The sequence below is a fragment of the Cygnus olor genome, chromosome Z (assembly GCF_009769625.2).
Source record: "Cygnus olor isolate bCygOlo1 chromosome Z, bCygOlo1.pri.v2, whole genome shotgun sequence".
NCBI lineage: Eukaryota > Metazoa > Chordata > Aves > Anseriformes > Anatidae > Cygnus > Cygnus olor.
Genome location: NC_049198.1, coordinates 2,132,560 through 2,159,102, shown reverse-complemented (window position 1 = coordinate 2,159,102; position 26,543 = coordinate 2,132,560). Strand labels below are relative to the sequence as shown.

Genomic DNA, 26,543 nt, shown 5'->3' with positions numbered 1-26,543 from the left:
CGGGCGGCCGGTGCCGGTGCCGAGCCGAGCCGAGCCGTGCCGGTAAGCGAGCGGCGAGCCCGGGGCTGCCGGGGGAGGGGGGGGGGGGGGGGGGGGGGGTCGCCGGTGCTGCCCCTGCCCGCTGGCTGCGGGGGCCGCGGGGACGTGGAGCCGCCGAGGCGGGCAGGGGGAGGCTCCGGTGGGAGCCCCGAGCACAGCCTCCTCCTCCTCCTCCTCCTTCATCCTCCTCCTCCTCCTCCTCCTCCTCCCCGCGGCCGGAGCCTCCCGGTGCCATCCATCGCTGGCCCCTCGGCCTTGGTTGGGGCTCCCCCTGCCCGCTGCTGCCCCACGGCGAGGCCCCGGGGACGGAGGACACAAGCGAGGTTTGGGGCTCCAGCGAGCCCTCTGCTTTCTTTTGGGTGGCTGGGCGTCCGCCAGGTCGGAGGTGACGAGAGCCCCGTGGAGGATATCGCAGGAGCCGGGACCGGGGTCGCCGCCTGCATCCTTATCTCACCCTCCGTGCAGAAGAGGAAAGGGTAAAGGGATGCGATAATGCACACATGGTCACTTCTGGGCTCGGAGGAACCGCCACCAGGAGCCTCCGACCCTGCCCAGGTAGGTAGCTGCAGCTCTGGGCCGTGGGGGCTCAGCCCTAAGCGGGGCTGAAATCCCACCCGGGTGACCCCTGCTTGGAAAGGAGGACACTGAACCAGCAGCGTCCTGGCCGCCCGTGAGCTCTCCAGGTTCAAGGTTGGCCGCTTCACGCAGGTATTCTCTAGTTACCTCCTCTTTAAACATAAAACATAGAAAGGAAGAACCGCACCCAGGTGCTGGAGTAGTGTACGATCCTTTTTCTGCCTCCTGGGAGACTGGGCGATGCAAAATGGCCGGAATTGGTGTTATAATCCAAAATTACCCCCGGGGTTTTCCGGGTGGTGTGAGGCAGTTCGCTTCCAGTCAAAAGGTGTGTTGGTGGACGTGATTCATTTGTCCACGGTTAAGCATCCAAACGTGTCTGGTCCGAGTTGTTCTCCACCGTGTGGAAGGACCAGGTACCTCCAGAACAGGATTAATTTCACCCCCAGGTGGTCCCCATCGTAGGGCAGGTGGATGCTGCTCAGGGGTGCCGGTTCAGACTCTGATATTCGTGTTTTAGATGTCTGAATTTAAGCGAGATGAATTTTGCACACCGCTTGCCAAACCTTGGTTTCTAGGCTTTTTGCCTCGATCTTTCCTTTTTTAACGTGACCCTGCTTGGGCTTTTATTTGAGGCATAAATCATGCTTCCTGAACTTCGCGTCCCCCAGGTGGGAGGCGTTGCAGAATTGCAACTGCAGGGAAACGTTTGCGGCTCATCCTCCTGCAGACACAGAAGGCTGGGTTAAAACCCGCCTGTTAATTCGGTTCCAGTGGCTCTGAGCAATGGTGACCCCGCCTTCCTCTGCTACCCTGCACCAACATCTAATTGCTCTCACTCCGGGGCGATGCTATCTCATTTCAAGGTTGAACTTCGGCTTCCAGCCGGGGGATGTTGCCGTGCCCTTGTCAGAAAGGTGAGCAGTCCTTCCCAGTTCCCCGCGTGCGCCGATCGGATCACCTCTTGACCTACTTCTCGGGAGGCTGAATTACTTTGGCCGCTGTAACCTTGTGCTGAGAGGCTCCTGCTCCGTCTCGTGAGGTTTTTGTGGCCGCGCCAGTGAGTTTCTTTCCTCCTCCTAATGGGCATTTTTCCTGTCGCACCCCGAAGGACCACCTCCTGCTCTAGCTCTGCTGTGGTGGTGTATGAGAAGAGATGCCCCACGCTCGTCCCAAATCCTTTTCTGACTCAAGCAGCGATCCTTCTGAGGATCTCGTGCATTGCTTTGCCCCATGAAAAAGTGGTCTGTTGGTCTGTGACCTCCACCAGGTGGTTTGGATCTGGCTCTGACTCTCTCAACCGGCCATCCTTTAGTTTCTGTTTTTTGTCACAAGTTTATATTTAACATAATCCCCAGAAAGAGCCCCAGGTAACACCGAGCAGTGACAAAAGTCCCTGAGGACCACGCTTGGGCGCTGCCTTCCCTCCCTGCTAACAACCAGGATGGGGGCTGTGGCACCACACCTAATATTTGTGTGCTTAATGATACCCGACGTGAGGTTTATGATCCAAGTGTTGTGTGCTTCGGGGGAAAAAAAACGCTGTATCAAGGCAGCTGCCTGTGTCCTGCAGCCCTGTTGCCTGTCAAAGGAAAAATAAGTCTTTTAAATAGACCCAGTTCTGGGAAACTGCTGGCCGATTTGAATCATGCTTTTAATCTCCAGCTCTTGTATTTACCTGAAGCCGCTGTTCTAGCTGGAACTGACCCTGAGGTTGTCTGCTGCTCCCGGCCGTCGCCTTTCATCCTTCCTACAAGCACGGTGACCTCGCAAAGTTTCCCTGCTCCTCACCTGCTGATTTTCGACTGCTTTATTTTAGCAGCCGCTTGGCAACTCGGGAACCTCGGTCATTTTAGGACGGGAGATACGGGAGGCTATTGGGACAGCTCCTGCTTTGGGACGGCACAGCGCACAAGGTGAATTTTGAGTTTCCATCACCCTCTTTGGTAGCTGTGCTACCCGTCCCCGTACGGGCAGCGCACGCACCGCGCTGCCTCCTTCCAAACGCAGAGCAGCAATAGCTGTTGAACACGCTGCTGAACATTTTAATATTTTTTTTTAGGTCATCATTTCCAGTTTTACTGATGGCATCTAACAGGTAGCTAATGCTCTATTCCTGGCGTGCTTAAAAAGTGCCTGCCTTCATAATTAATTCTGTTGGCTATTCAGAGGGAATGGATTCTTTGAGAGGTACTCATCAGTCATCAACCCCGTGGGTTTCTTTTCGGTGCCATTTTTCCTCCTTTCCATGTCTTTTAGAAAGATCGGGTTTCTGCACGTTTCCCACATCTCATTTTTGCCAGAATAGTTTCTGCCTGCTGTAACTCTTGCTGCTTTTCCGTCTTTATAACTTTTGGGGTCTTCAGTAGATGCTTCAGGCAAGTCCTGATCTCTCCGTGATGCTGACAACTGCTTTCAGCTTTATAAAACTTGCACGTGTAGATGCTGCTCTCATTATTTTGAGCCCGTGGCTTCCGTGATTAGCCCAGAAATTGGAAGAAGCGCTAACAGAAGGCGACTTTCATTAGAAACGGCAGCTGATTTTGCCTGCCACGGTGGCTTCCTCCCCGTCACGTAGGGCTGCTGCTGCGGGCAATTATCCTCCAGAGCCGCCGTAAAACAGCCCGTCGTGGACGTGCCGGTGGCTTTGCATCCCAGAGATTTATCGGTGCCTTCACTGGCTTTGCTATCGATTATTCATTAGCTGTTTGCGTTGCGGTGTTTTGATTTGCCTCTCTGGGTTTAGGTATGTGAGGAATAGCGGCGAAACTGGATGAGTGTAGCTGAATAAGTAGACGAGAATGAAATTCAGTGCTTATGGCCTGAGACCACCCAGCAAACGGTCCTTGAGCATCTTTCCCACCACTGCAGAAGAAAAGCACCTACTTTATGTGGTTTGAATGACTTCTGAGCGTTTAAGCACCGTGTCACTTCTTTGTGCCACCTCATCTTCAACTTCCCCAGCCCGGAGGCTGTATGGGAATCGGCTCATCGTTCCCGCAGCGCTGTGCAGCGTTGCTAAGCCTGCCTTTAAAAGCAGCCGGCGTGGTCGTGCCTGCGACGAGCAGCTCGCTTTCTAAATCGTACTATTTCGATATCACACGCAACAGTCATCTCCGTAGGAAGCCGGCCAGCCCACGCGGCAGCAGCACCCGAGGGCTGGATGCCGCGCTCGTCCTCGGGGGCGTCCTGGCAGGGAGGGAAGGAGCAGGAGACTGGAAAAAAGGAAAGACAAGGAAAAAGCTGGAGAGCAGCGACAGGAGAGTGCCCAGGTGCTGTCCGTGGGTCACTGGCAGGGATATTTGGGCATCTTTCTGGGCACGCAGCTGCTCTGGAGCACAGAGCTTTTGCTGGGATGGGTAGGAGGACAGCCCTACCCTTATGCCAAGGGGCAGGAGCCTTTCCAAGTCCCCACGGTCCTGGTGAAGTGGCTCAGCTTCGTGTCAGGACCGCTCAGGAGTCAGCCGAGAGCAAACAACCCCCACACCAATAACCACCAGGGTCCATCTGTCCCCGCTGCTCCCGCTCTGTTTGCACAAGCACGTTCTGGGTTGCACCCGATTTTTGCAGCTGTGTTAATTACCTGGTAACTGATAGGCCTGTAGCAATTAGCTATGTAAACCAAGAGGAAAAAAGCCCCATCGCAGCTCGGGTTTCAGAGCTCTGGCTGCGGAGCACCCCCCCCTTCTGCACCTGGGTGTCCCCAGCCCTGAGTGCCATTTGCTGGGCAGGATGGTTATGGGGGAAAAAGAGGAAGAATCAGGCTGGATCCTGCCGGGCAGCAAGGTGAAACATCACTGCGGAGGAGGAATGGCCTGGTGACTTGCTCCACGCTGTCCCCAAAGGAGCGGGGGGATGCAGCGTCCTTGGCACGCCACCAAACCAGCCTGGCCATCGTGCCACAGCGTGGATTTTACCTGCTCCATTACCTCCTTCCACCCCATCCTGGGAAATTCGGGAGGTTTTGAACCGCCAGAAAGTGGGTAAAGGTAAATTAAACCCCGGCCCGCTGAGAGGAGGCAGGGCTGGGAATGCAAATGCAGAAATAGGGCCCGGCTTCAAATGACTTCAAGGACGGCGGGGAGGTGCTGGGGCTTCTCGGGCTCTGATTCAGCTGGGGCTGGTTCCAATTAAAATGAGATCAAGGAGAAGGGAAAAAGGAAAAAGTAGTTTCTTCGCGTTTCTTGAGGCTACGGAGCAGCTGTCAGTAGTGCAGGTTGAAATGTTGGGACTGGGCGGGATGGCTTTTACAAGCACTGAATGTGACCCGGAGAGGGTTTCAGATAATTTCTCTAAGAATTATGTTTCTGCTGGCCGGGAATTCTGGGTTTGCCTTTTTTTTTTTTTTCTTTTCTTCCTCCTTTTTTTTTTTTTTTCAGGTTATATCAACTTCGGAAAGCGTCTTCCCAAGTCCCTGAAATGAGCATTTAGCCTTTTCTGGACTTCAGTGAGATAAGTTTTAATGCCAAGCTGGAGTTTCACGTGCATGTTTCTCTTGCTCGTGCCTCTTCAGCACGGGGTTTTGCCCCACGTTAGCATCACGCCGCAGCATCTCCTGCGGGTTCCGCTAAATCCCAGCGGGTTCACCAAGCCCAGGTGCCACAGGGGGTGATTTCCTGAGCGTGGTGATGTTGGCGGAGATGCACAACAAGCAAGATTGTTCACGGTCCCAGTCAGGCTCTTGGAAAGGAGTTTGATCACAGCACTTGAAGCTGCTCATTATCCTCTGTGTCTGTACAGCACAAAGGCAATTCTGCATTCAAGAAAGGTTTCTGCGGTCTTTGTCTTCTTAAGTCATTAGAAATGCCCCGGTCCCTTGTGTTAGAAACACGGGGTGGGGGGGAGTGGGGGGGAGAAAAAAGAAAAATCTCTGAGCTTGAAAGCTAAATTGCTGTCTGCTCTTCAAATGCAGTCAAATGGGCAGAGTGCAATTTGGAGAAAAAAAAAAAAAAGGAAGAAGTTTGAAGGAAACATCGATTATCACGCTTGCAGCATCTTTCAGCATCTGCAAATGCCGTGCCTTTCAGCAGGTCCCAGGTCTGCGAGTGAAAAGGGCTTTAGAAATGTAAGCATATTTTCCAGTAATAGATACTGAAGGGGGCAGGGGGGCAAGTTTTGAGACCTGGGCCTTACGAAACACGAGGTAGCCAGGTTTTCTTGGCACGAGGCCTTTTGCACAATGGGTGTTTCCCCGATCACTTTCTCACTGCCCCGTGTAGAGCAGAAGGGACGTGGTCGAGTTGCATTTGGCTCTCATCCTGTCCAAAACCCCTTTGGGCACGAAGACTATCACCCTAAAAACCGTCTTAGGGTGCAAGCAGCAGGACCCAGCGGCGGAGCAAACCCAGCGGAGCTGAGCCAAGGGGCTCCTGCTCTCTCCTGCACCCCTTTCTGCTAACGTGTGTGGTAACGAGGTCGTGATGAAACAGGACGGAGGCGGAGGAAGTTATTGCTGGTAACTTTCTCCAGCAGCATTGCAGATCTCGTTTCCCCTCTTCGCCGCAGCCCCCATTAAAATTTAAGGGTAAAAGCGGGAGGAATGGCGGAGAGTTTGCTATTTGAGGCTTGATTCGTTTTAACCTCGAGCGTTAGCTGGAGTTTGTGCAAACCGTTGGCGATGCAGTTAGAGGGGCTTTTTAATGGGTTCTTTCTGGGCCTATTTATCGGGGTAGGGGCCATCCTACTGCTGGGCTGCGCGGGTTCTTAAGCCCTAAGTGGGTTTCACGTGCTGAGCAAAATGTCCGGGTGTCAGCCCCCGAGGCTAAAACCTGAATCCGTTCTGGAAAAAAGAGCAAAGGAGTTTCGGCGGCGCGGTGCCTGGCGTACTTGGAGTCGCCGGGTGTTCTGCAGGAATAAGCTCCAGGGACAAAAAAGGGACAAAACCACGGCGCTGAAGGAATGCGTGCTCAGGCTGTAGCTGAATCGGTTCCTTCTGCAACTCTGCCAAGAGAAACCAGGGCTGAATCCGGCCAGCTTTTTTGTCTCCAGGATCCGTTCGTTCAGCTGCTGCTTGTATTAGCGCACCTCTCGCTGCCTGCCATCTCTCTCCACCCAGGTTATTTAGGGGGAGGAATGCTTTCTAAAAATAGCCGTCTGGTTTGATGGCTTTCTGGACTTATTCATGCTTAGATTGTGCCCAGTTCATTGACGTTCCCTTAAAATAAAGCTAATCCACCTAATCTCATTATAGCAGTAGGTGATTACACCCAGAGCAAGCTTTAGCAGCGGCCCGGCCAAGCCTTTTATTCCCCGTGCGTTATGTGGATGGCGAGAAGTCACTGGGAGTGTGTTCTGTTCTCCCTCGGGCTATTTTAGGACCAGGACTTACAACATTTTTTTTTTTTTTCTTACAATTCTCTAGATCTCCAGTGTTGTTTTTGACAGTGCCAGCACATTTCTTCCGCTGCCGCTGGCTTTCAGCTCCACCAGCCGCCAGCACCCCACAAAAACATACCGTGGTCTCCCAAAATGATGAGATTGCAGGGTACAGCTGCAGGTGAGGGTCCCCAAACTGCTGGTGTGTGCATACAGGAGAGGAACGAGGATCAGCGGGGTGATTTCTGGGGCATGGTGCTCTGCCCCGTGTAGTTTTACTGCCCGGTGTGCGTGCGTGCCTGCCTCCTCCGGGGCAAATTCCTGCTGCGGGCTCCTGGGCTGTAATGAAAAACCTCTGGGGCTATTCCTACCTTGTTGTTTTATTTATTTTTTATACCCTTCCTGCTTTTGCTTATCTCAGTTTGGCCCCGCCAGTGATAACGCAGGCAAAGTCCTGACCTGTGGCGTCCCGGCGAGCGAAGGGCTCGTGGACGCAGCGGTTTATCTCCCCTCTCCCTTACGAGCCCACAGATGCCAACCGAAAGGGCAAAGTGACCTGGCCCGATTAGGTATCGCGTTTCTGCTACGATTTATGGCTTGTCGAGACTTCTGAGTCGTCGGCTCTGGTAATTGTTTTCTTTAGGTAACGGGAATAATCCCGCTCTCCTGAAATCGATGCGGCGTCAGCTGTTATAAGGCAGCGTGACGCGAAAACCGCGGCCGGCAGAGCTGAGGACGGAGTGGGGCGGAGGCTACAGGTGCAGCAAAAGGTACTGGCTATGACATTCGTCCGTCTGTCCATCTCCTGGGGGTGTTTGGTGCAGGAAAGCACTGGGAACGATGCCTGTGTAGGGACGGAGCTGGGCTTTCCCCACACGGCACTGCATGGGACACGCGTTTGCTGCAGGCTGATGGGGAGGGTGCCTCGGCCGTGCTAAGCCAGTGTTTGTTCGGGGCATTACCAGCTATTCCCCGGCTGGAAAGCGCAGCACCCAGGGCGGTTTTGTGTGCTCGGACCCGCTGGGAAAGCCTTCCCTCACCTCTTGTCTGTGTTCAGCCACTCGGAGCCCCAGCCACGGCTGATTTACCAGCGCCGGGGTCAGCCGAGTGCCTTTTGTGCCCCGTTTAAAGTCTGTGCGAGCGTCAGCAAGTTCTGCATCGTGCTCTACCCTCGTCGTCTGATTTCCAGGAGTGCAATTTGGTCTGGCCACAAGTGCCATAAAAACGCAAGGTCCTCTCCAGGAGGCTCGGGTGGCATAGGTGGCTTGGCAGCTCTGGGCGACGCCGCGGTGCTTTCTTCTGTTAAGGTGGAGTGCCCGTAAAAACTGTGTGTGTGTCGTCGTCGTTCAAGCCAAGACTCTGGGCTCACCTTTGGGCTTTTTCCCTTCGGTTCTGCCTTCTCCCTCTAGCTTTTCCCGCAGGCACATTGAGATTTCACCTCCTTTTGGGGGACGGATCCTGTGGCAGAGAGGTGCGGGGTTACTGGGTGCCTTCTGGTCATGGCTCTGCTCGTCTCCTCCCTTCTCACAGGGCCCAGCGGGTTTCCATTTGCATCCTGGCAGTAAAAGCATCTGAAAAATATTATTTCGGGGCTGAAAATAAGTGTATGGTCGACTCCTGAGCAGGTTACAGGGCTCTTGGGTTGTCAGGGCGTGCTGGATCCCAAAGGGAAAGCAGTTTGCTCCGGCTCACCTTAGGTACCTGCTGCTTCAGTGGCTCTAGCAAAGCTGGAAGGACAAAACTCAGGCTCAGAAACGCGGAGAGCACTCGTCGGTTCGACTGCAGTGGTCTCTGACTTGGTGCTGTAAGCAGCTCTGGCGTAAGAGGCTGATCCTGCACAGGGGCAGGAAGGACCCTGCTGGTGATAATCACAGAGGAGCTCGCGACAAAAGTCCTCTGCTTCTGCAGCTGTTTTTGTACGGCCCAAGTGCTGGCTGGTGTCTCTGGGCACGAGCTGGGGACATCTTCTGGGGCACGGGGACAAGATATTTCCGGTGGAGACCCCAGCACCGAGGCAGCTGTGGCTACGTAGCACGAGAGCATCTTATTCTTCAGTCCCTGTTGTCAGCCATGTTCACCACAAGGTTTGGGGGATTGGATTGGCGCTGCCTCCTGGTTTCCTGGGGATCCCATCCCCTAGATGAGGTCTCCCCATGTGCTTTCTTCTCCCTGGGCACCTGGAAACCTCGCGTTCCTGGGAGGTGCGAGAGGTCTCCAAGCAGAGACCCAGGTCCTGGAGCTGCAGGAGACAAAGAAGAGGGAAAGGACGGCTGAAAAGCTTTTGTTTAAGAGAGGGAGGGATGCCGGGGCAACGAGGGGGAGCGAAAAAACTGACTCACGCTGCGCTCCTGCAGAGGTACCCGAGAGGCAAACCAAGAAGCTGAGCACAGCAGGGGCTGCACAGCTCTCCAGCCCCTGCTGGACCCGTCCTGCTTTGCAGCACGGTGTTTAATCCCTGCTCCCATCGCTGTCGAGATGTAAAAACCCGCAGGATGCGGCCCTTTACATTACAAGGTTTTTCAAGCGAGAGATGGCTCTTATCCTCCTCTAATTAGCACCCGTGGTGCTCCGTTAATAACAGCCGTCTCATTACAACACTTGAGCTTTAATGAATTCCCCCTGCTAGAGAGGTAGGTAGGAGGTGGCAACGTGGATGGGAATAAGGTTAGCCCTCAGCCCAACCCTAAAACCATCACCCCCTCTGTTTGGCAGTTTTCCAGCCCCCCAGCAAATCCTCCGCCAGGCGCCCGAGCCAAAAGGTTGGGGTGACTCCAGCGGCGGAAATAAATCAGATGCATTTGTTTTATCGTGGTTTTACGCAGGGTTTTATCTTGCTCTGATCCCAAGGGGGGGAAAAGTGGGCTTGCTGGCGATGGGGCTAGCCCGAAACTCTTGTTTTAGCTGCAGTCCTCCCCCCAAATCCATTTCTTCGTTGGAAATACAGGCAGATGTTTATTCCCCCGCTGTGGTTTCAGCTGCTTCTGCCGTGCCCCCGCTGTCTGCGCGCGTCTGTGGGTATGGGACACGTTTTTTTTTTGTTGTCGTTGTTGTTGTTTTCCATGCCCCTGATAAAATGTTCCCGGTCCAAAAGCGCAGCTACTGTGCGCGCTCATCAGCCAGAACAGGGCGCTTTCCTCCCTCCTGGTCTTACGCAGTGCATTTGCCCTTGCAGTGCTTCCAGCACTTCACTAATTATTAATAATTAAGCTGACAAGGCAAAACTTGGTTTCCTTCCACGCCGGGCACGACAAACTTCCCGGAGCGGCGGGGCGGGGATGGGGTGCAGAGGCCAACCCCGCATGCAGCGGATCTCCCTCTACCACTCAGAAATCTTTGCTCTCTGTCTCCCTGTTTGCTGCAGGAGGACGTCACGACGCAGGGGTGACTTTTTCCCCCTTGGATTTTACCACCCAAGGCACCTCGGTGGCGTGGCGTTGCCCGCTTGGCGATAGCGGGGGCTGATTTAGCTCCATCCGAAAGCCGGCGTCGGGTGATTGCTGGCTTGAAGAGAGGCTGTAATTATTTTTCCTTCCGAGCACGGCAGCGAGCGGTGTTTGCCAAACCGTTGGGTAACTCCTGGCAGATGCTTTCAGAGGCTATCCCCGCGCTGCCTCTTCTCGGAGCTGCGTGCCCCAGATGTCTTTATCTTAACCGTTACCTTCTTCCCCCTTCAGCCGCTCCACCTGAAGGGTTGCGCTCCCCCTTCCTCCGCCAAGCCCGCGTTTAACGATTGATGGCTGCAAGGGGAAGCAAAGCTCAACGTTCGATATTTTCCCTGTCATTACTCCCGGTAATTTCTGCTGGAGGGCGAGGGAGCAGGAGGGCAGCGCGAGCCGTTCCCCGGTGCTCGGGGAGCCCGCGCGGGGAGCGGGCAGGCTGTGAACCCGCCGGTGGGTTAATGGAGCGGCTCTGCTGATTAAGGGCTCGAACAAAGAGGCTTTAATCTGCCATGAAGAACACGGCGGGACTAAATCCACTCTCTTTATTTATTTTTTAGCTGGGGCCGCCGCTCGGACCAGGTGCCAGCTCCTCCTCGCTTTGTGGAGCTGCAGCCCTTGGTGCGGCAGGGTGAGGAGCTGGGGCTGGGGGATTTGGGGCAGCTCCGTGGCATGGCCCCGCAGGGGAAGGGGGCTAAAATTCACCCGAGCTGGCAAGGAGGTGGGGAGGGCTGGAAGCTTTTATGAGCTGAAAAATGGCAATGAAAATCTAGAAAATCCTTTACAGGGTAATAACACGACTAAAGGCTATAGCAGGTGCCAGCACGTGGCATAAGGGCACCGCTTCGGTTCCATATCCCTAAAAACCCACCAAGTTTGGGATTCCTCCTTTTCCCCTTGTTTTGAACCCCCCCCTCCCACCCTTTGCCAGGCTTGCAAATGTGCTCTTGGTGGCTCGGGGAGGCCCAGCGTCTTGGTGCCGAGCGCGTCCTTATAAAAGATGCAGTGAGAAACGAAGCCAACGTTTATTTTCCCAGCAGATCTTCCCGGCCCCGTGTTTATGGCTGGCACGGGCGGCGGAGGAGCAGAGGGACCCCAGCACTGTCCCCAGGCGGCCCCGCAGAGCCGGGCACACCGAGCTGGGGACGACACGAGTCGCCCATCTTAATGAGCACGCTCCCCTCCTCTCCGGGAACGCGCCGTACCATTAGCATTTTTGCAGGGGAAGTGTTTTAAGGCTCTTTGGGGCCGGGCTAGCAATTCTCCGAAGCGATTAGCCCAGCTGCATGGAAGAGCTGGCCGCGCAAAACTTCAAATTGAGCTCCAACGCTGACATCCCAGCTGCAAAATCCTTTTTTTTTTTTTTTTTTTTTTTAATGTTTTAGCAGCGTTTTGCAGGCCTGCTGTCCTGCCTGTGCTGCCCATCGGCGCAGCCGGCCCTCGCCAAGCCCGGAAATTGTTTGTAAGCCAAAATTTGCGTTCATTCCAGCTGAAGAAACCCGAGGCGCTCCGCTCTGGGCTGCTTAGCAGGAAGGGCTCGTAGCACCCGCGTGCTGCTGACGTGCGTCTCTCGTGGGCTGGGTAAGCAGGTTCGTGCTAAACGGGCAGCTGCAGCCAGCAGCCTGCTGTCGAACCTTCGCCGGCTGTGAATTGCTCTGTAAAATTTTCAGGCATGAAAATAGAAAAACCGGGGAAAGGAAGAGCCAAGTGCTAGCAGTTCTCTGCGTATTTCAAACCAAAAAGGAAAAATTAACCGTCTGAAAAATGCTGGGAGGGATGCGTACGTGTGGAGGGCATAACTAATGAATTTCCTAAAGGTCACAAGCTCATGCTTGACCTTCAGGAGGAAGGCGTTTACGCAGGAAGGACGGGTTCGGCGGTGTTATCGAGTGAATCAATCTCTTCTTTTCTTGCAGGAGCAGGGCTGAGAGCTGCTGCGGGACAGGCGGGCTGCCCAGCGCAGGGGACGACTCCGGCAGTTCACATCCTTGCTGGCCTTAAAGGTCGGACGACAAAGACACACAAGGAGGAGGTGCTGGAAATGCAAACGTGGAAACGTACAGCACCGAGCGCAGCTGATAAAGAGTGAGTTTCGGGCCGAAAAACATTTGCTTCCACCAAGATCTATACCTGCCACGGGGGAAAATGGGGTCCGCACGTAGCCATCGAGGAGCGGCAACGCTTTGCTGACCGCCGAGGAGCACAGCCAGCGCCTGGATGCACTTCGCTGGGCGGAGAAGCGCTGTCCAAACCCGCGGGCAGGAGGAAGGCTGTGGGGCAGCGGAGGGGCCATGGGGCTGCGCTGGGCTCTGCCCCGCCACGGGGACATCGGCGCCGGCTGCGTGGCTGGGCGCCTGCCCCGGGACTGAAGCACCGGGGACGTCGGGCAGCACGCCTGCCTGCTCCAGCAGCCCCAGCCCCACGCTTCGGCACGGCCAACAAGGCTTTGGTGAAGGAAAAGAGGAAAGAGGCTGAAAAATGTAGCGCTGCTGCTCTCGTATTAACAAGAAAAAGAACCCTTCTGTGTTTTGGTAGAGGTATCTTCGCGGCGTTTGAAACATCCATGCAGTCTCCTCCACGCCTGGACTTTTCACCCGCTCTGAAACGTTTTGTGTGTGTGTGTGTGCGCGCGCGCGCTCACATCTTTTCCTGCTGTGTTTGCACGTCGTCGTGAAGTCATGGGCTCGCAGCGAGAGCCCCCCCCCAGCATCTGCGAGTAATAATGGCGCGCTTTCTTTCAAAACGTGTCTGTAATCTGGGAGTCCTTCGACTCTCCCGTTTTTCCGAGTGATCGAGAGGAAAAAGCCAAAAGAGGACGGAGCCCGCGATGGCCGAGAAGTGCGACTGCATCGCCAGCATGTACGGCTACGACCTGGGCTGCCGCTTCGTTAACTTCCGTCCCTTGGGCTTTGGGGCCAACGGGCTGGTGCTGTCGGCCCTCGACAGCAAGAGCTGCCGCAAAGTGGCGGTGAAGAAGATCACCATCAGCGACGCGCGGAGCATGAAGCACGCCTTCCGGGAGATCAAGATCATCCGCAGGCTGGAGCACGACAACATCGTCAAGGTGTACGAGGTGCTGGGGCCGAAGGGGACCAACCTGCGCGGGGACTTCTTCAAGTTCAACGTGGTGTACATCGTCCAGGAGTACATGGAGACGGACCTGGCTCGCCTGCTGGAGCAGGGGAAGCTCGCCGAGGAGCACGCCAAGCTCTTCATGTACCAGCTGCTCCGGGGGCTCAAGTACATCCACTCGGCCAACGTGCTCCACCGAGACCTCAAGCCGGCCAATATTTTCATCAGCACGGAGGACCTGGTGTTGAAGATCGGCGATTTCGGGCTCGCCAGGATTGTGGATCAGCATTACTCCCATAAGGTAGGTGTTGAGAAATCACCGCACTCCTTTCCGTTCCGATGAGTTTCTGGTTTGATGTCCTGCTGCTTGCGTTCCTTCCCCTGCTTCTTTTATAAAGCATGAGCTGCCGTTTATCCCCACAAGAGAAGCGCATGAAAGGGTATGTGTCTCATTAGCAGGCGTTGTGTTGGTCTCACAACGTCTGCGCCGAGTGCCCCTGGTTTCTCACTTGCAGGGCTGGAGAACTTGGGGTACAGTACAGAGCTGCCTTCCAAGCGGCTCCAAGTACTTGGTTTTGGTCCCTAGCAGCACATTTTTCTTTTCCTGAGGTCAACTCAAGATGAGTCCATGCAAAAAATGGTTTTCTTATCATTTATTTAAAGTGCTTCTCATGCGTTGGCCGGAATTCAAGGCCTGTCCATCTCCTAACAGCAACAAACCAGGGAAAAGATGCTCGCCAACCGCCGTCAACGTGTACTTGAACTCAAGCAGCGCGTGCCAAAGAGCAGGAATTGAGCGGGACCAGCCAACATTTTTTTAGCAAATGAGCCAACAACTCCGCTCCTGCATGCGATTCGGGATTGTCCTGCTCCTGATCGCCTGCTCAGCTCCTTCCTACCTGCCCGGAGGGGAGGGATGTGCGTGGGGCAGACGGCGCCCCGCATCTCGGGGATTTCATCAGGCAGGGCAGGTGAGAGGAGCCCTGGATGGTGCACGGGCTCATATTTGTGAGCTCCTTGATCTGTTTGTGTTTGGCGTGCTGCCCTCTTGCAGAAGGTGTAAGCAAGAGGGACAAGCCCAGGGCATCTCTGCATGAAGCCACTGAGCCTCTATCCTTCTGCTGCCAGGTGGCGTTGGCCAGGACAGCGGGCCTTGTGCCCTGAATTTTTTGGGTGCTAGCACAGAGGTGCCCAAAAGTAAATTAAACCCCGCTCCCAGCTCCCTGGGTAAGTAACTGTTGGACGGATCCAGTAGATCCAAGCCTCTGCTGGCTGTGTACAACTCCAACGTAATATTTTGCCTTTCTGGCAAAGAAGTGTCATCTCACTTGAAGAGCATGGATTATTTTTTTTCCGTATGACCTGTTGTATCTGGAATATGCGTGGACTGATGTCTGAGGTCTGCTAACCAGAAAAATTGCAGGTTGGGTGCTGCTGCTTGTCTGAAAGGTTAGAGTGCTTCTGACCCAGTGCTTCTCCAATCCCAAACCCCGGCAACCATCCTGCTAAGTATTAAAATGGCAAATAATAACCCCAGCAGATTGTGACCAGGGTTCTAAACAGCTTAAAGAGCCACCTAAATAATAGTCCTTCCCTGGCACTGTGTCTTGTTTACGTGACGGCCGACTAATTAGGATAATTGGGTAGGACGGGGAGAGCTCTCCAGCTCTGGAAGGTGCGCTGGGAGTAGTGGCACGGAGCAGCTCCAGCCCAGAGCAGCCTCGCCTGCAGGAATGATGGGGCAGGAAGAACGGGAGAACGGGGAGAAAGCAAAATAGGCCTTAAAAATTGGGATAAATGCCAATAAATGTCTAGACTGACTCTAAAAGTGATGGATATTTCAGAGGAGAGAATCGGCCCTGGGCTTGCCTTGGGTGCAGTGCCTGGGGTGGCGCAGGACCCTCTCCTCCTTGCCTACTTGCAACTTTACTTACAGCTTCCATTTGCACAAATTCCACAGGAGGGAGGGTGCAGCACCCTTTTTAGGGCAAGATCTCGTAATTTCCAGAACGTCTTTAAACCTTAGAAGTCCTCCCTTCGTTTGGGGCTTGCTGATGAGTGCACTGCCATAGCTCCCAGCTCACCCGGCGAAACACTGAAGCCCCCCGGCGGACGGATCACCACGAGGAGATCTCTGCAGGAAGATCCCCTTTCCTCTGCTGAAGCACAGCCTAGTCCAGGTTCGTCAGATAAACGCGTTCTGTGACCCAAAAAGGATGAGAATGCATGTCACATTTTCAGAGCCAGGCACAGTGACATTTTTATTACGCTTCGTGCTCTGCCAGGAACGCTGCTCCTGCAAACCAGGCTCATTTTCCAGCCCCTGCTAGAGCTCTCCTAACTGCCTTTTAAAAATAAACTTAAAAGAATAAAGCGCTCTGAAGAGGAACCAGCCTGCTCTTGCATCAGGATTATTCTGACAGCCTTTATTTATTTCTATTTTGAGCCCCCCCTTTGGCACTGCAGTCAGGAACCATTCCATCTCCGCCAGCAGTCAGAGGCAGAAATCACGTCCTCGAGGGAAGGACCTATGAGCTGGCACTGGGTGCTGCCCAATTCCCAGTTTGGGGGCACCTGGTACTCACTGTCACAGCTTTTTGAGTGCAGAAAGCTGGATTTTGGTGTGCAGCACACTTGGATGCTCAGGAGAGGTGCCGAGGGGCTGCATGGCTTGCAGGATCTGAATCCGAGATCCTGAATCTCGGTGCTTCTCCAGAAGAGGCAAGCCCTTGGTCTCTCCTGCATTAATTTTTCTTTGCTTTTCGGTTTCCCTACTATGATATTTGGTAGAACTTGATGCCAATCCTACCCACAGCGGGTTTATCCCTTTTTTAGGTTGCCTGAGCGGTTCTTACACAAGCCTTAGGAACAGAAGCAGGAAAACGATACTTGAAAATTACAAAAAAGAGCATGGGAGCAAGCCTTGGACTTTTTTGCAATCCATGACAGATGCCTGGGGAAGAAAAGGTTTGGCTCGTTGCAACGCAGGGGATGTTTGCAGTACCTCTCTCATGCATTTTGCACGGCGCACGCTCCCCCTGAGCACTCACATCACTTGGTGACGCCACGCTCCCCTGGCGGCTCAGTTTGGTGTGTTCGTATCACGAGCCTATGGAGAACAGAAAGCCTAATCGCCCCGAATCACCATCCCCGAAGTTTATTTTCTTAGGATTTTCCAGCAAATACCCGTGTCCCCGTTGTTGTGAATAACTGCAGGAGCTGAAAAGCAGCAGTCTGATCTGATAACGCCTTGGGGTCTTTGTGCCGGTTCCGATTCAGCAGCATTAGCAAGAATATAACGGCATTAAACGAGCCAGCGGCATAAATTCTTGGCTAATCAGTCTCAATTATGACTTATCTTAAGAAGACAAAAATTAAAATGTTCCCTTTTAAAGCAAACCCTTTTGATTAAAAGCTTGACAACTTGCGCGCTTGGAAATTCGAACAAAAATCTGCGCTGGGGGGAACCGAGGCGTTATAAACCCCTTATCCTCCGTGGTAGCAAACTGCTCTTGCATTTACACTGAAAATAGTTTAGACCGTATCGGTTAGGGTGGAGTTTTTGACTATATTTTGGTAGGAGCCCTTTTCTTGCTCCCGTTGCGTTTTGACACTCTCCAGTGGTTTCACGGCATTTAAATGCAATTCAACTTGGTCGCTTCTTTTTATGCTGATTATTCTAGTGCGTTTCAATCCACATTTTTATGTATTATATTGGACGTAGAGATATGTAGAAATATTCCAGCGTTACCCTGATGAAATTACGTTTGACGTTCGACCTCAGCATGGCACCCGCTCCAGCCCATGCATTCGGAGCCTCAGTGATGCCTCTCCTCATTTTCCAGTGTTGTGGATGGATCTCCTCTTTTAAAAACGTTTTCCTGAGCTGCAGGAGTGCACGGTGTCTGGGTACAAATCCTTGCCTGTGTATTTTTCCGGACTATCCAGTGGCACGTGCCTCCCAGCCGACTTGGTGCGTTTATTCATTTATATTCCTTTATCCATACGGCATTGCTTGCCCCCGGAGCACTTCGGCTGCAGGGATGCTGCAGCGGGGACCCGTCACCTTCCCAGCTCCCACCTGCCAAACACGGAGCAAGTATGAAATTGTCTTCCAAATGAAGTTTGTAATTGATTGTAGAGCGAGTGCGCACAAGGCTGGAGTAAATTACGGACCCGGGAAGATGCGATTAGATTACAAGAGGCGATCTTCAAGGTAGAGAACGGGATTTAATCTAAGGGACTGCGCTCTCTGCCAGCAGCACAGGATTAAATGCCTCCCCTCGGTTTCAGCCAGAGATGCTGAGCGCTTGGCGCTTGAATTAAAGCTCTGGGCTGCCTTCGGGATCCAGAGGGCTGCGGTCCAAGCGGTCAGTGGTTGGCCGTACGGTGCTGCCAAGGGCATCGCTTTTAAAACCCGTCCTGGGAGAGGGCCTGGGATCCCAAAGCAAACGTCACCACAGTCCAAAATCTGCTGTCCCCAACAGCTCTGGGGGTCCGCGGGGCGCAGCCGCTTGTGCCACAGATAACGAGGATTTGCTCTGCCACAATTAATTAGGAAACATCAGCCGTTTAGCAGCTTCGGCGTTAGGTCGAGCTGCAGCTTCGCTCGCACTTGGAAGGTGACGGTGGGTGTTCGTACACAAATTTTCCTAATAAGCAAAGGGGAGGAGGCGGCCAGGGCTGCTTCGGTGCGCCCGTGCAATTCCCTGCATCCATCCCAAAGCCCCGTTGAGGACTCGATGCAGCGTTTGGCACTCGTTCGTGTCGATAAGCAACACCTCCGGCACAGATCTGGGGTGAAATCACCCGTTTCTGGCAGTTTGCTGCAAGCTGGCTGGGTTTGGGCGCCATGTGCTCAGCGCCTCGGTCTTCCAGCGGTCGTGTTTTCGCACCCAGCCTGTTGGGGTGTTCCTAGCTTTCTTCCTTCACTTAGAAAAAAACATCACCTTCTTTGAAGAAGGCCTCATTTCGAGGTGATGTTTGGAAATGCAGGCACTGGGCTTACGTGCGCTGAGCCGACAAAGGCTTCCTTCGCGTGCTGCAGAGTTCCAGTTGGGTTAAGCGCTCAGAAATTGCCAAACCTCAAAAATACCTCGAATTATTGAACGGAGATGCATACACATCACTTTCACCGATGTCCCTGTCTCTGCTCTTCCAGGGTTACCTTTCGGAAGGCTTGGTAACCAAGTGGTACCGCTCCCCTCGCCTCCTCCTCTCGCCAAACAACTACACCAAAGCCATCGACATGTGGGCGGCCGGCTGCATCCTGGCGGAGATGCTGACGGGAAGGATGCTCTTCGCTGGTAGGTTCCCATTGATTCATTTATTTTTTCTCCCTTTCTCCTTGCTTGTTATCCGATTCAAAGGCTTTAGAGCGGGGCAGAGTGAATCCTTCCGTCCTTGCCGGCAATCGTTGTGAAATCTGTGGTAAAAGGAGAAAATGAATTAGTCTTAAACCCACCTGTAACATGAAATATCCATGGTTAATTGTATTTGCTGTGAGCAATTCCCAGGCTGCGGAGATAAGGATGTACCCTAGAACGCTGTGCCTTTGCTGCCACCTGGGCTCATCCCATTAACGTCCCGTTAATGATCAAATCTTTATTCAACAGAGTTCCAAAAACACTGCTGTAGGGAGCAAAGCCGTGGTGCTGAGCCTGGTGCCAAGCTGGGTGCGGGATCACTCGTTCAGGAATGAAGCAGCCACTCAAAAAGCGGAGCTGGTAGCTCACGCAAAGTCAGAAAGCACCAGTAATGGCTTTTATGCTGGAGAAACTGTTAATTGTGTGTGAGTCAGCCACACAACTTAAATTCCAGCTCCCTCCAGTGATTTGCTGCTGCTCATCTGAAAGCGTTGCCAGTGGAGGAAGGAGAAAATAGAAAGTCCTCTCGTTGCATAATGACAGTACGGGGTGTGGTAATGACCAGCCACGCTAAAGTCCACGTTGGCTTGGGGACATGTTCATTGCCACATCCTGGCAGAGCTGGGGTGACAAGAGCTGTAAATGCATTGAACTGGACCTTGGTGGAGTGACAAAGCCACGATGGATGGAGACCCTTTCCCTGACCCTGACGTTTGGACCTTTCATTGCCCATGGGATGTGTTTGGAACCCCTTGCCGACCCATGGGAAGCTCTGATTTGGGGAGAGAATGGCTAGTGCTGGCTCTAACGACAGAATATTTATAACGGGCATTTCTAGCAGACAGAAAGTCGATAGCACGACTCGGTATTTATGCCAGGCAGCTCCTCGGTACACGTAAGAAGCTGGAAATCATCGGCAGAGCTCTCGGTCAAATTCAATAGTGCGCTGAAGAATAGGATTAGCGTTCATTAATTAGGCGGTTGGCTCTGCAACGCTCCCTGGGTGCGTCGTTCCTCTCTTATGGGAGCCAGCCCTGCGCTGGGGCTTAGGAATATGTGGGTAAATACGCCCTCAAGGAAAAGGATTGAAACCCCAGATGTTAATAAGTCTGAAAAAAACTCGTGTAGGTGCAGTCATCACAGCCAAAAAGTTCTCTGCCTCTTTTTCTCCGGGATTTTGGGAGCTCGGTGGAGCTGTCCAGGTAAGCTGAGGCCGGCCGGGCCGTGTGCGCGCCTCAGCTCCCTGCCTTTCTCTGCCCATTCAGGCGGTCACGAGCTGGAGCAGATGCAGCTGATTCTGGAGACGATCCCCGTCATCCACGAGGAGGACAAAGAGGAGCTGCTCAAGGTGATGCCCAGCTTCATCAACAGCACCTGGGAAGTGAGGAAGCCGCTGCGCAAGCTGCTCCCCGAGGTGGACAGCGAAGGTACCGTGGCGCGCGCCGCTTTGGCAGTGCCTCCTCCTCGGGCTTAATCTAAGCGATGAAATAATTCGGTGGGAGACAACTGGATATTGGTTAATACTTAAGCACTGAGGCAATAGGTATGGCCCTTCCTTTGCGCTGAGTGATTTTGCTCCTAAAGCGTCTTTGGCACAGAGAAACATTCCAATTCCTACGATTACGGTCTTCATAGGGACATTTCTGAAGGTACAGTGCAAAAAAAATCATTTGTAGTTAACCTTAACTGGACTTTAAGGGACTCTTCCATGCACCAAGACCTAAATGAATTGGAAATACATCTTCAATGGCAGGATTTGATCTTTTTCATGTAGCCTACATAAAAGGAACCATCAAAAAAAAATCCCAACAAATCATGTACTTAGGTTTAATTCTAGTCGCTTTTGTTGCACTGAATTTCTGCTTTCATCATAGTAGAGACTTCGCTCTCCACGGTCTTTTTGAAATAATTTTAGACACTCAAAATTTCTGATATACTAATATGCAAAATAGTTTCATAGAGTTTGTCATGTCAAGGACTTAGTCACATAACCCTGAAGCAGGCAGGACAAATGTGCCCGTGTTAGACTTCTGACAGGACTTGACCTTTAATTCCTTCCTTCCTTCGAGCGAATTTGGTGTGGGGAATTCACGAAGCCGTTCCTGGAAAGAAAGCTAGCAGTGCTTTTGAGGAATGAGTGAGTTTGTTTCTCTGTGACTTGCAGCTATCGATTTCCTGGAGAAAATACTGACATTTAACCCCATGGATCGATTAACGGCTGAGATGGGGCTGCAGCATCCTTACATGAGCCCCTATTCCTGCCCTGAGGACGAACCGGTGTCTCAGCATCCGTTCCGGATTGAGGATGAGATTGATGATATTTTACTGATGGAAGCCAACCAGAGCCAGATGTCTAACTGGGACAGGTACGGTGCCTGGGACTGGTCTAGAGACCAGATATCCACTGGGATTTTTTAGGCAAAACTTGACTGGTGAGTCTCTGAGCATTGATTCGGTTCGGTAATATGTTCCCTGGACCCACAAAGGGTACTTGTTTTGCCTTTTTTTATGCCACATTGTAATTCTAACTCAAGCTGGCACCCAGCTGAAGTCAACAAGAGTTTTGTCATTGATGTCCGTAGGGAGGAGATGCTGAATCTGCATCTTCAAGTTACTGAGAATTTTTCTGCTCTCGGTTTTATTAACAGCATATATCGTCATTTGAATTACATCTATTTAAATGGCACTGGGGTTCTTCCCTCTATCCTCTGTCCCTATAATACCCACTATAAAATCATGTAATTCTTGGACCTTTCAGGGCCAAGGTTTGGAACTCTATTTATCACTTTTCAAGGTGCATAAGCCCTAGAGTCCACATAGACGGGGTCTGTGAAAACATATTTGTATTGTGTTTTAAATGGTTTACTGAAAGCTGTACATGAAGGTTGGAGCAGACTTGTCCTGTCCTAGATGAATACCCCAGTTAAAAGGCCCTTCCCGGTACCGGTGCAGCTAGCACAAAACAGGTAGCCAAGAATTATCGATGTTCACCTTCCCGTAGAGCTCCTTCCAGCTGAGCAGGATGAGCTGCTGCTCTCTGCATAGCAATTAAATCTCCGGGCCTTGTTAATCCACTATATTTCACCAGCACTGAAGAAATAATCTAAAGAAATCCCTCGCATTCCTTCCTATTAGTCTCTTTTCCTGCGTGAACAAGTATCAGGGTAGCAGCTGGGGAGGACAGCCAGGTGAATTAAATAAAAAAGGAAGCCTGGCAGCTTTCCTCAGCATGTCTTCAGTGTGTCCGCACATCGCCCTGACGCCTGCCAGCCAGAGGCACCGGAGCAGCAGAACAGTTGCTCAAGGTCACCTTGTCACCCGCGTGCCTCCTTGCTTTTGGGTTTCCCGGTGTGACACAGCAAGCTGTGACCTGGGCTTCGTCCTCCCACCCAGCTGGGTTCTGCAGCGCAAGCCAAGTGTTTTAGGAACAGAATGGAGGGATAATGAGCAGCTGAACGAAGGGACAGCTTGGTTCTCAGAATATTCCCGCTTCTGGTCCTGTCCACGCAGGCAGGGCAAGGCTCAGACTCCCGATAAATTGCTCAGCCATCCTTTTTTAGCACACAAGAAGGTCTCTGATATTAATAAGACCTCTCTAACAGCAGCGTGTCTTTCCCAGGTATCACGTCAGCCTCTCCTCTGATTTGGACTGGAGGCACGATAAATACCACGACATGGATGAGGTTCAGCGGGACCCGCGGGCAGGGTCGGAATCCATCGCTGAGGAAGCCCAAGTCGATCCACGGAAATATTCACAGAGCAGCTCGGAGAGGTTCTTGGAGCTATCTCACTCCTCGATGGACCGCGTTTTTGACGCCGACTGCGGGAAATCCTGTGATTACAAAGTGGGGTCACCTTCTTACCTGGACAAATTGCTGTGGAGAGACAATAAGCCCCACCACTACTCGGAGCCCAAGCTGATTTTAGATTTATCCCACTGGAAAAGAGCAACCATAGCACCCGAAACTGAGCTGTCTCTGGAAGAAGAACCATCCAACCTCTTTCTGGAGATTGCTCAGTGGGTGAAGAGCACGCAGGTGGGTCTCGAGTGTCCCAGTACTCTTCCGGAGATTCAGGAGCGGAGCCTGCCATCTCCTCCTCACCACCTCCACCAGGAAACCAAGGAGGTGAACACCGAAACAGACCCCGAGTTTAACTTGGACGTCTTCATCTCCAGGGCGCTGAAACTTTGCACAAAACCCGAGGATCTTCCAGACAACAAGCTCAATGACATCAACGGGGCCTGCATATCCGAGCACCCCAGCGAGATTGTACAAACAGAGGTGTACCAGAAAGAGCGATGGTGAGGAACCCCAGCCTGGAAAACCCCGCTGTACCTCCCCGTTCCTCTCTGATAGCGTGGCCGATGCCCCGGGCTGAGCGGCTTCTGTCTGTCGTTGAGCATCCCTTTTTTACGCTGTTCTGAATGCCTTTTTCTGAAAAGGCAAGCACAAACCACGTGCCCCTTTTGATGCCTTAGAAATGCATTTAAGGGAATCAAGAGGTGTGAACGGAGTCTTGAGTTTCTTCCACTGCCTTAACAAGCTTGCCTTGCAATCTCTGGGACCTGTTTGAAACTTAAATGTACGGCGGAGAGATGACGGTACATGCTAAGTTTGCAAACAGAGGTCAAATCAACTTCTTCTCCTTTCTTTTTCCATAGCATCTTAAAATGACGGGGACAAAATCAGCATTTTATTATGGTCACATCCTCTCCTGGTTTGACGGGTTCCAAACATGCCAAACTTTGAGCTCCTCCGAGGCCCCCGTGTGAGTACAATCGGTGCGGAGAGAGACGTGATGCCAGGGAGTAGCCGTGGTCGGTCAGCGGAGGGGCTGTGAGGGTGCAGCTAGAGGTAGAGTTTGGCCAGCAGGCAGAAAATAACTCTTCAAGAATGTCGATGGTGAAAGAATTTGACCACTTGGGTTTGTTTTTTTTTTTCTTTTCCTGATTGGAAGATAATTTTTTTTTTCCGAGCACATTCTCCTTGTTTGGTTTCTCCACGCGTACGTTTTTCCTTTCTGTTGTACCGGGCGGTTCTGAACTCTTTCGGAGACCCCATCCGATGTATTTCATGCAACAACCTGGTGCTGTGAGTCCTGTCTCAGGCAGCTGCCCAGCTGCCCAGCACGTTCTGGCAGCGAGGGCTGGACAGGAGCAGAGAGGTGGCGATGGGAGCGGGATGCTCCCTCTGCCACCACCACCTGTACAGACTCAGCAAGGGCACATAACCTTTGCCAAAAAAAAAAGAAAAAAAAAAGGAATGAAAGTTCCACTACTTACCTTCTGACAAAGCAGCTGTGAAGCAAATACTACTTAGGATTTGTGCATCGCTTTAAGCAGTTAGAGCACCGAGTGTACTAAATATCATCATGCCTTTGCCTGACAGAAATGTGTGCTTGTTGGCTAACATCTGAACAAAACTAGCGGGAACCTCAGGTGGATTAAAAAGTCACTTAGCCAAGTGAGTTGGATGCTTTTTGTGCTACCCGTGAGGGAAGAAGGTCTCCATACTTTGGTTCCCGTGGCATTAGTTTCCTAACTGGCCAAGGTCACGTATAAAAAAATTTACATTTCTCCAAGGCACTTTGCTTTCAGCTTCTCTGGAACACGCTGGTGTCAGCAGGCAAACAAGCGCGATTTGTAAATAGATGTGAACGCAAACTGATCTACTGTAACTTCTGTTTTCATCCACACTTATGAGCACCTTAATAATGAATCAGCTAACAAGAGTTTGTATATGGAAGAAATGTTCTATACTTATATTTGACCAAACTCGGCAGTTTTTTAAAATTGAAAACCTGTAAATAGCGTTGTAGAAGCCAGTCTCCATTTGCGCTGCCATCGTGGCACTGTGCTCCCCAGCACAGTGGCTCTACTTTCATTTGTAAAAGAGAAACTACTGTACCTAGTAACTCCAAGGTCTGTATTTAACTATTGTTCCCGTACGAATTATTTCTACCCTTTTAACAAGCGAACTACGAAATGTTCTGAGATGTGAAGAAAACTCGTGCGAGACTTGGGGGAAGGACTAACAGCAGCGCTTACTGTATTAACCCTGGTTTCTGTTCTTGGGGGGGAATTAGGGGCAGGTTTAGCTGTAGGAGAGCTTGTGCTAGGCTTTGAAAAGCCAGAAAGCTTGTTCTTATCGTGAAACCCTCTCCTTACGCAGTCTGGAAATGCTGCTGCTCCAGCAAAATGGTAGCACGGGTGAGATGGGCTGGAAGTCCTGGGGCGGGAGGCAAAGCGACCGGACTCCAGTCTTCGGAGGTCCCCCGCGGAGCTTCAGGCTGCTGCCCTGAAAGAGGAAACGAGAGGCAGAGGGCTCAGTTTGCAGTGCGTGACATGATTTATATACCTCAACTAAAGCTCAGCACTTTCACTGGTGGGGGGCAGCTCTGGGATGAAGGAGCGGCCCCTGCCCGCGCCAGCCGCCTGTGCCGACCCCGCCGGGAGCACGCAGCCCCTCGCGGGAGATGCACAGCGCTGCAGCCACAGATGTCAGCCCCAAACCAGAGGTCGGCGGAGTTTAGACCTACAGGACGAGGTCAGCGATGCTCAGAACTCTCTACTGGCGGGTTCAGCAGATGCTCGCTGATGCACTGGCCTGTGAAATCCCCAGGGATCAAACCACGTCAGTATTTTGTCCCCGTGGGCACCCGTCGTCAGCCCTCCGAAACGAGAAGCCATGTTCCACGTGGGTTGTTGCGTTCGGGCCGAATGCCTCCACCAGAAGTGCGCGGGACTCTATTTATTATGGCCGTGAAAGGAACAGGTTTGAAAATTGTCTTCTGAGGAGCCATTATTTAACGTCCCAAAACGTCAGCGTCACATGCCGGGAAGGGGGGAGGACGGGGGTGGCGTTAATTTGTTACTTGAGCGTGCTCAGCCGATCACAAGCCAGATTTGTTTCTCATCTACGACAATAAAATTTAAGGCCTGAGCCTTCCCTGCTTGCTGGAGTGCCCTTATTTTGCTTGCTGTGAGAGCTGCACTGCAGAGGAGGTGGGGAGCCTCCTGAACACAAACCCTGGCACCTTGGGAGCACGGGGAGTGAATTTCAACAAATACGGTGATTTCTGCAAAAAAGAATTAATTTTTTGCAACTGTTTGAACAAGGGACCCGAGAACAAAACCCCAGCATAACGTCCGTGGTTGTGGCAAATGGAGCTACCGGAGCCTGGAGTGCTGCCGATCATTTCTCTCCATTTTAATCCAAGGCAAACACGTCCTTGAGCAATTTTGTGCCACCATCGACCATTTTTGAGTGCCTGCGGTAAGAACAGGGTAGAATGTGGCATGCAGTCATTTCAGGCCTGAAATGGATTTTTTTTTCCCAGTTGATTGTGAGAGGAATTGAAGAGGACAAATAAACCGTATGGCATCTGTTCATAAATAGTTCCCTTTGACATTTTCAAAGGCAGAGTTTGATTTTTGAAGTAGTACAATAGCCAGGCGAATGTAGACATCTCCAAGAGCATCTTCAGTTCCTGAGACCTTGCTCACCATGTAATTTTGAACTGCCGTCTGGCAGCTGTTGGAACGAGTTTATAACAATCACATAGCTAAATTCAAAGAGTAAGATTCTATTTATTTAAAAAAAAAAGCGAAATCTAGCTTAAAAAGACAAGCTTTTCTCACCGGAGCTTACTCCATTGTCTCTTGGGTTGCAGCAGAATAGATGGAACAAAAGGATCTTGAAAGGGTTGCTCTGATTAATCTTGCAAGGAAAATAAG

General features: G+C 52.2%; 1 protein-coding gene across 3 annotated transcripts; it reads left to right on the top strand.

Moving 5' to 3' along the window:
• On the top strand, positions 1-25,755 carry MAPK4 (mitogen-activated protein kinase 4). Of its 3 annotated transcripts, none has more exons than XM_040541572.1 (8): positions 1-42; positions 418-594; positions 12,284-13,740; positions 18,601-18,745; positions 20,071-20,232; positions 20,970-21,171; positions 22,425-23,108; positions 23,469-25,755. In XM_040541572.1, the coding sequence occupies exons 3-8, from the start codon at positions 13,195-13,197 to the stop codon at positions 23,479-23,481; spliced, it is 1,752 nt and encodes a 583-aa protein (XP_040397506.1). In that variant the 5' UTR covers positions 1-42; positions 418-594; positions 12,284-13,194; the 3' UTR covers positions 23,482-25,755. The 3 variants fall into 3 exon arrangements, with proteins under 3 accessions (XP_040397506.1, XP_040397507.1, XP_040397505.1); XM_040541571.1 differs by lacking the exon at positions 1-42 and adding an exon at positions 7,574-7,700 and having other exon boundaries at positions 201-594; XM_040541573.1 differs by lacking the exon at positions 418-594.
• The last annotated feature ends 788 nt before the right edge of the window (positions 25,756-26,543 follow it).

Coding starts and splice junctions, on each gene's coding strand:
- MAPK4 (XM_040541573.1), top strand. CDS start 13,195: ATGGCCGAGAAGTGCGACTGCATCGCCAGCATGTACGGCTACGACCTG. Junction 13,741..18,600: donor ATCAGCATTACTCCCATAAG/GTAGGTGTTGAG, acceptor CTGCTCTTCCAG/GGTTACCTTTCGGAAGGCTT. Junction 20,233..20,969: donor CCCCGAGGTGGACAGCGAAG/GTACCGTGGCGC, acceptor TGTGACTTGCAG/CTATCGATTTCCTGGAGAAA.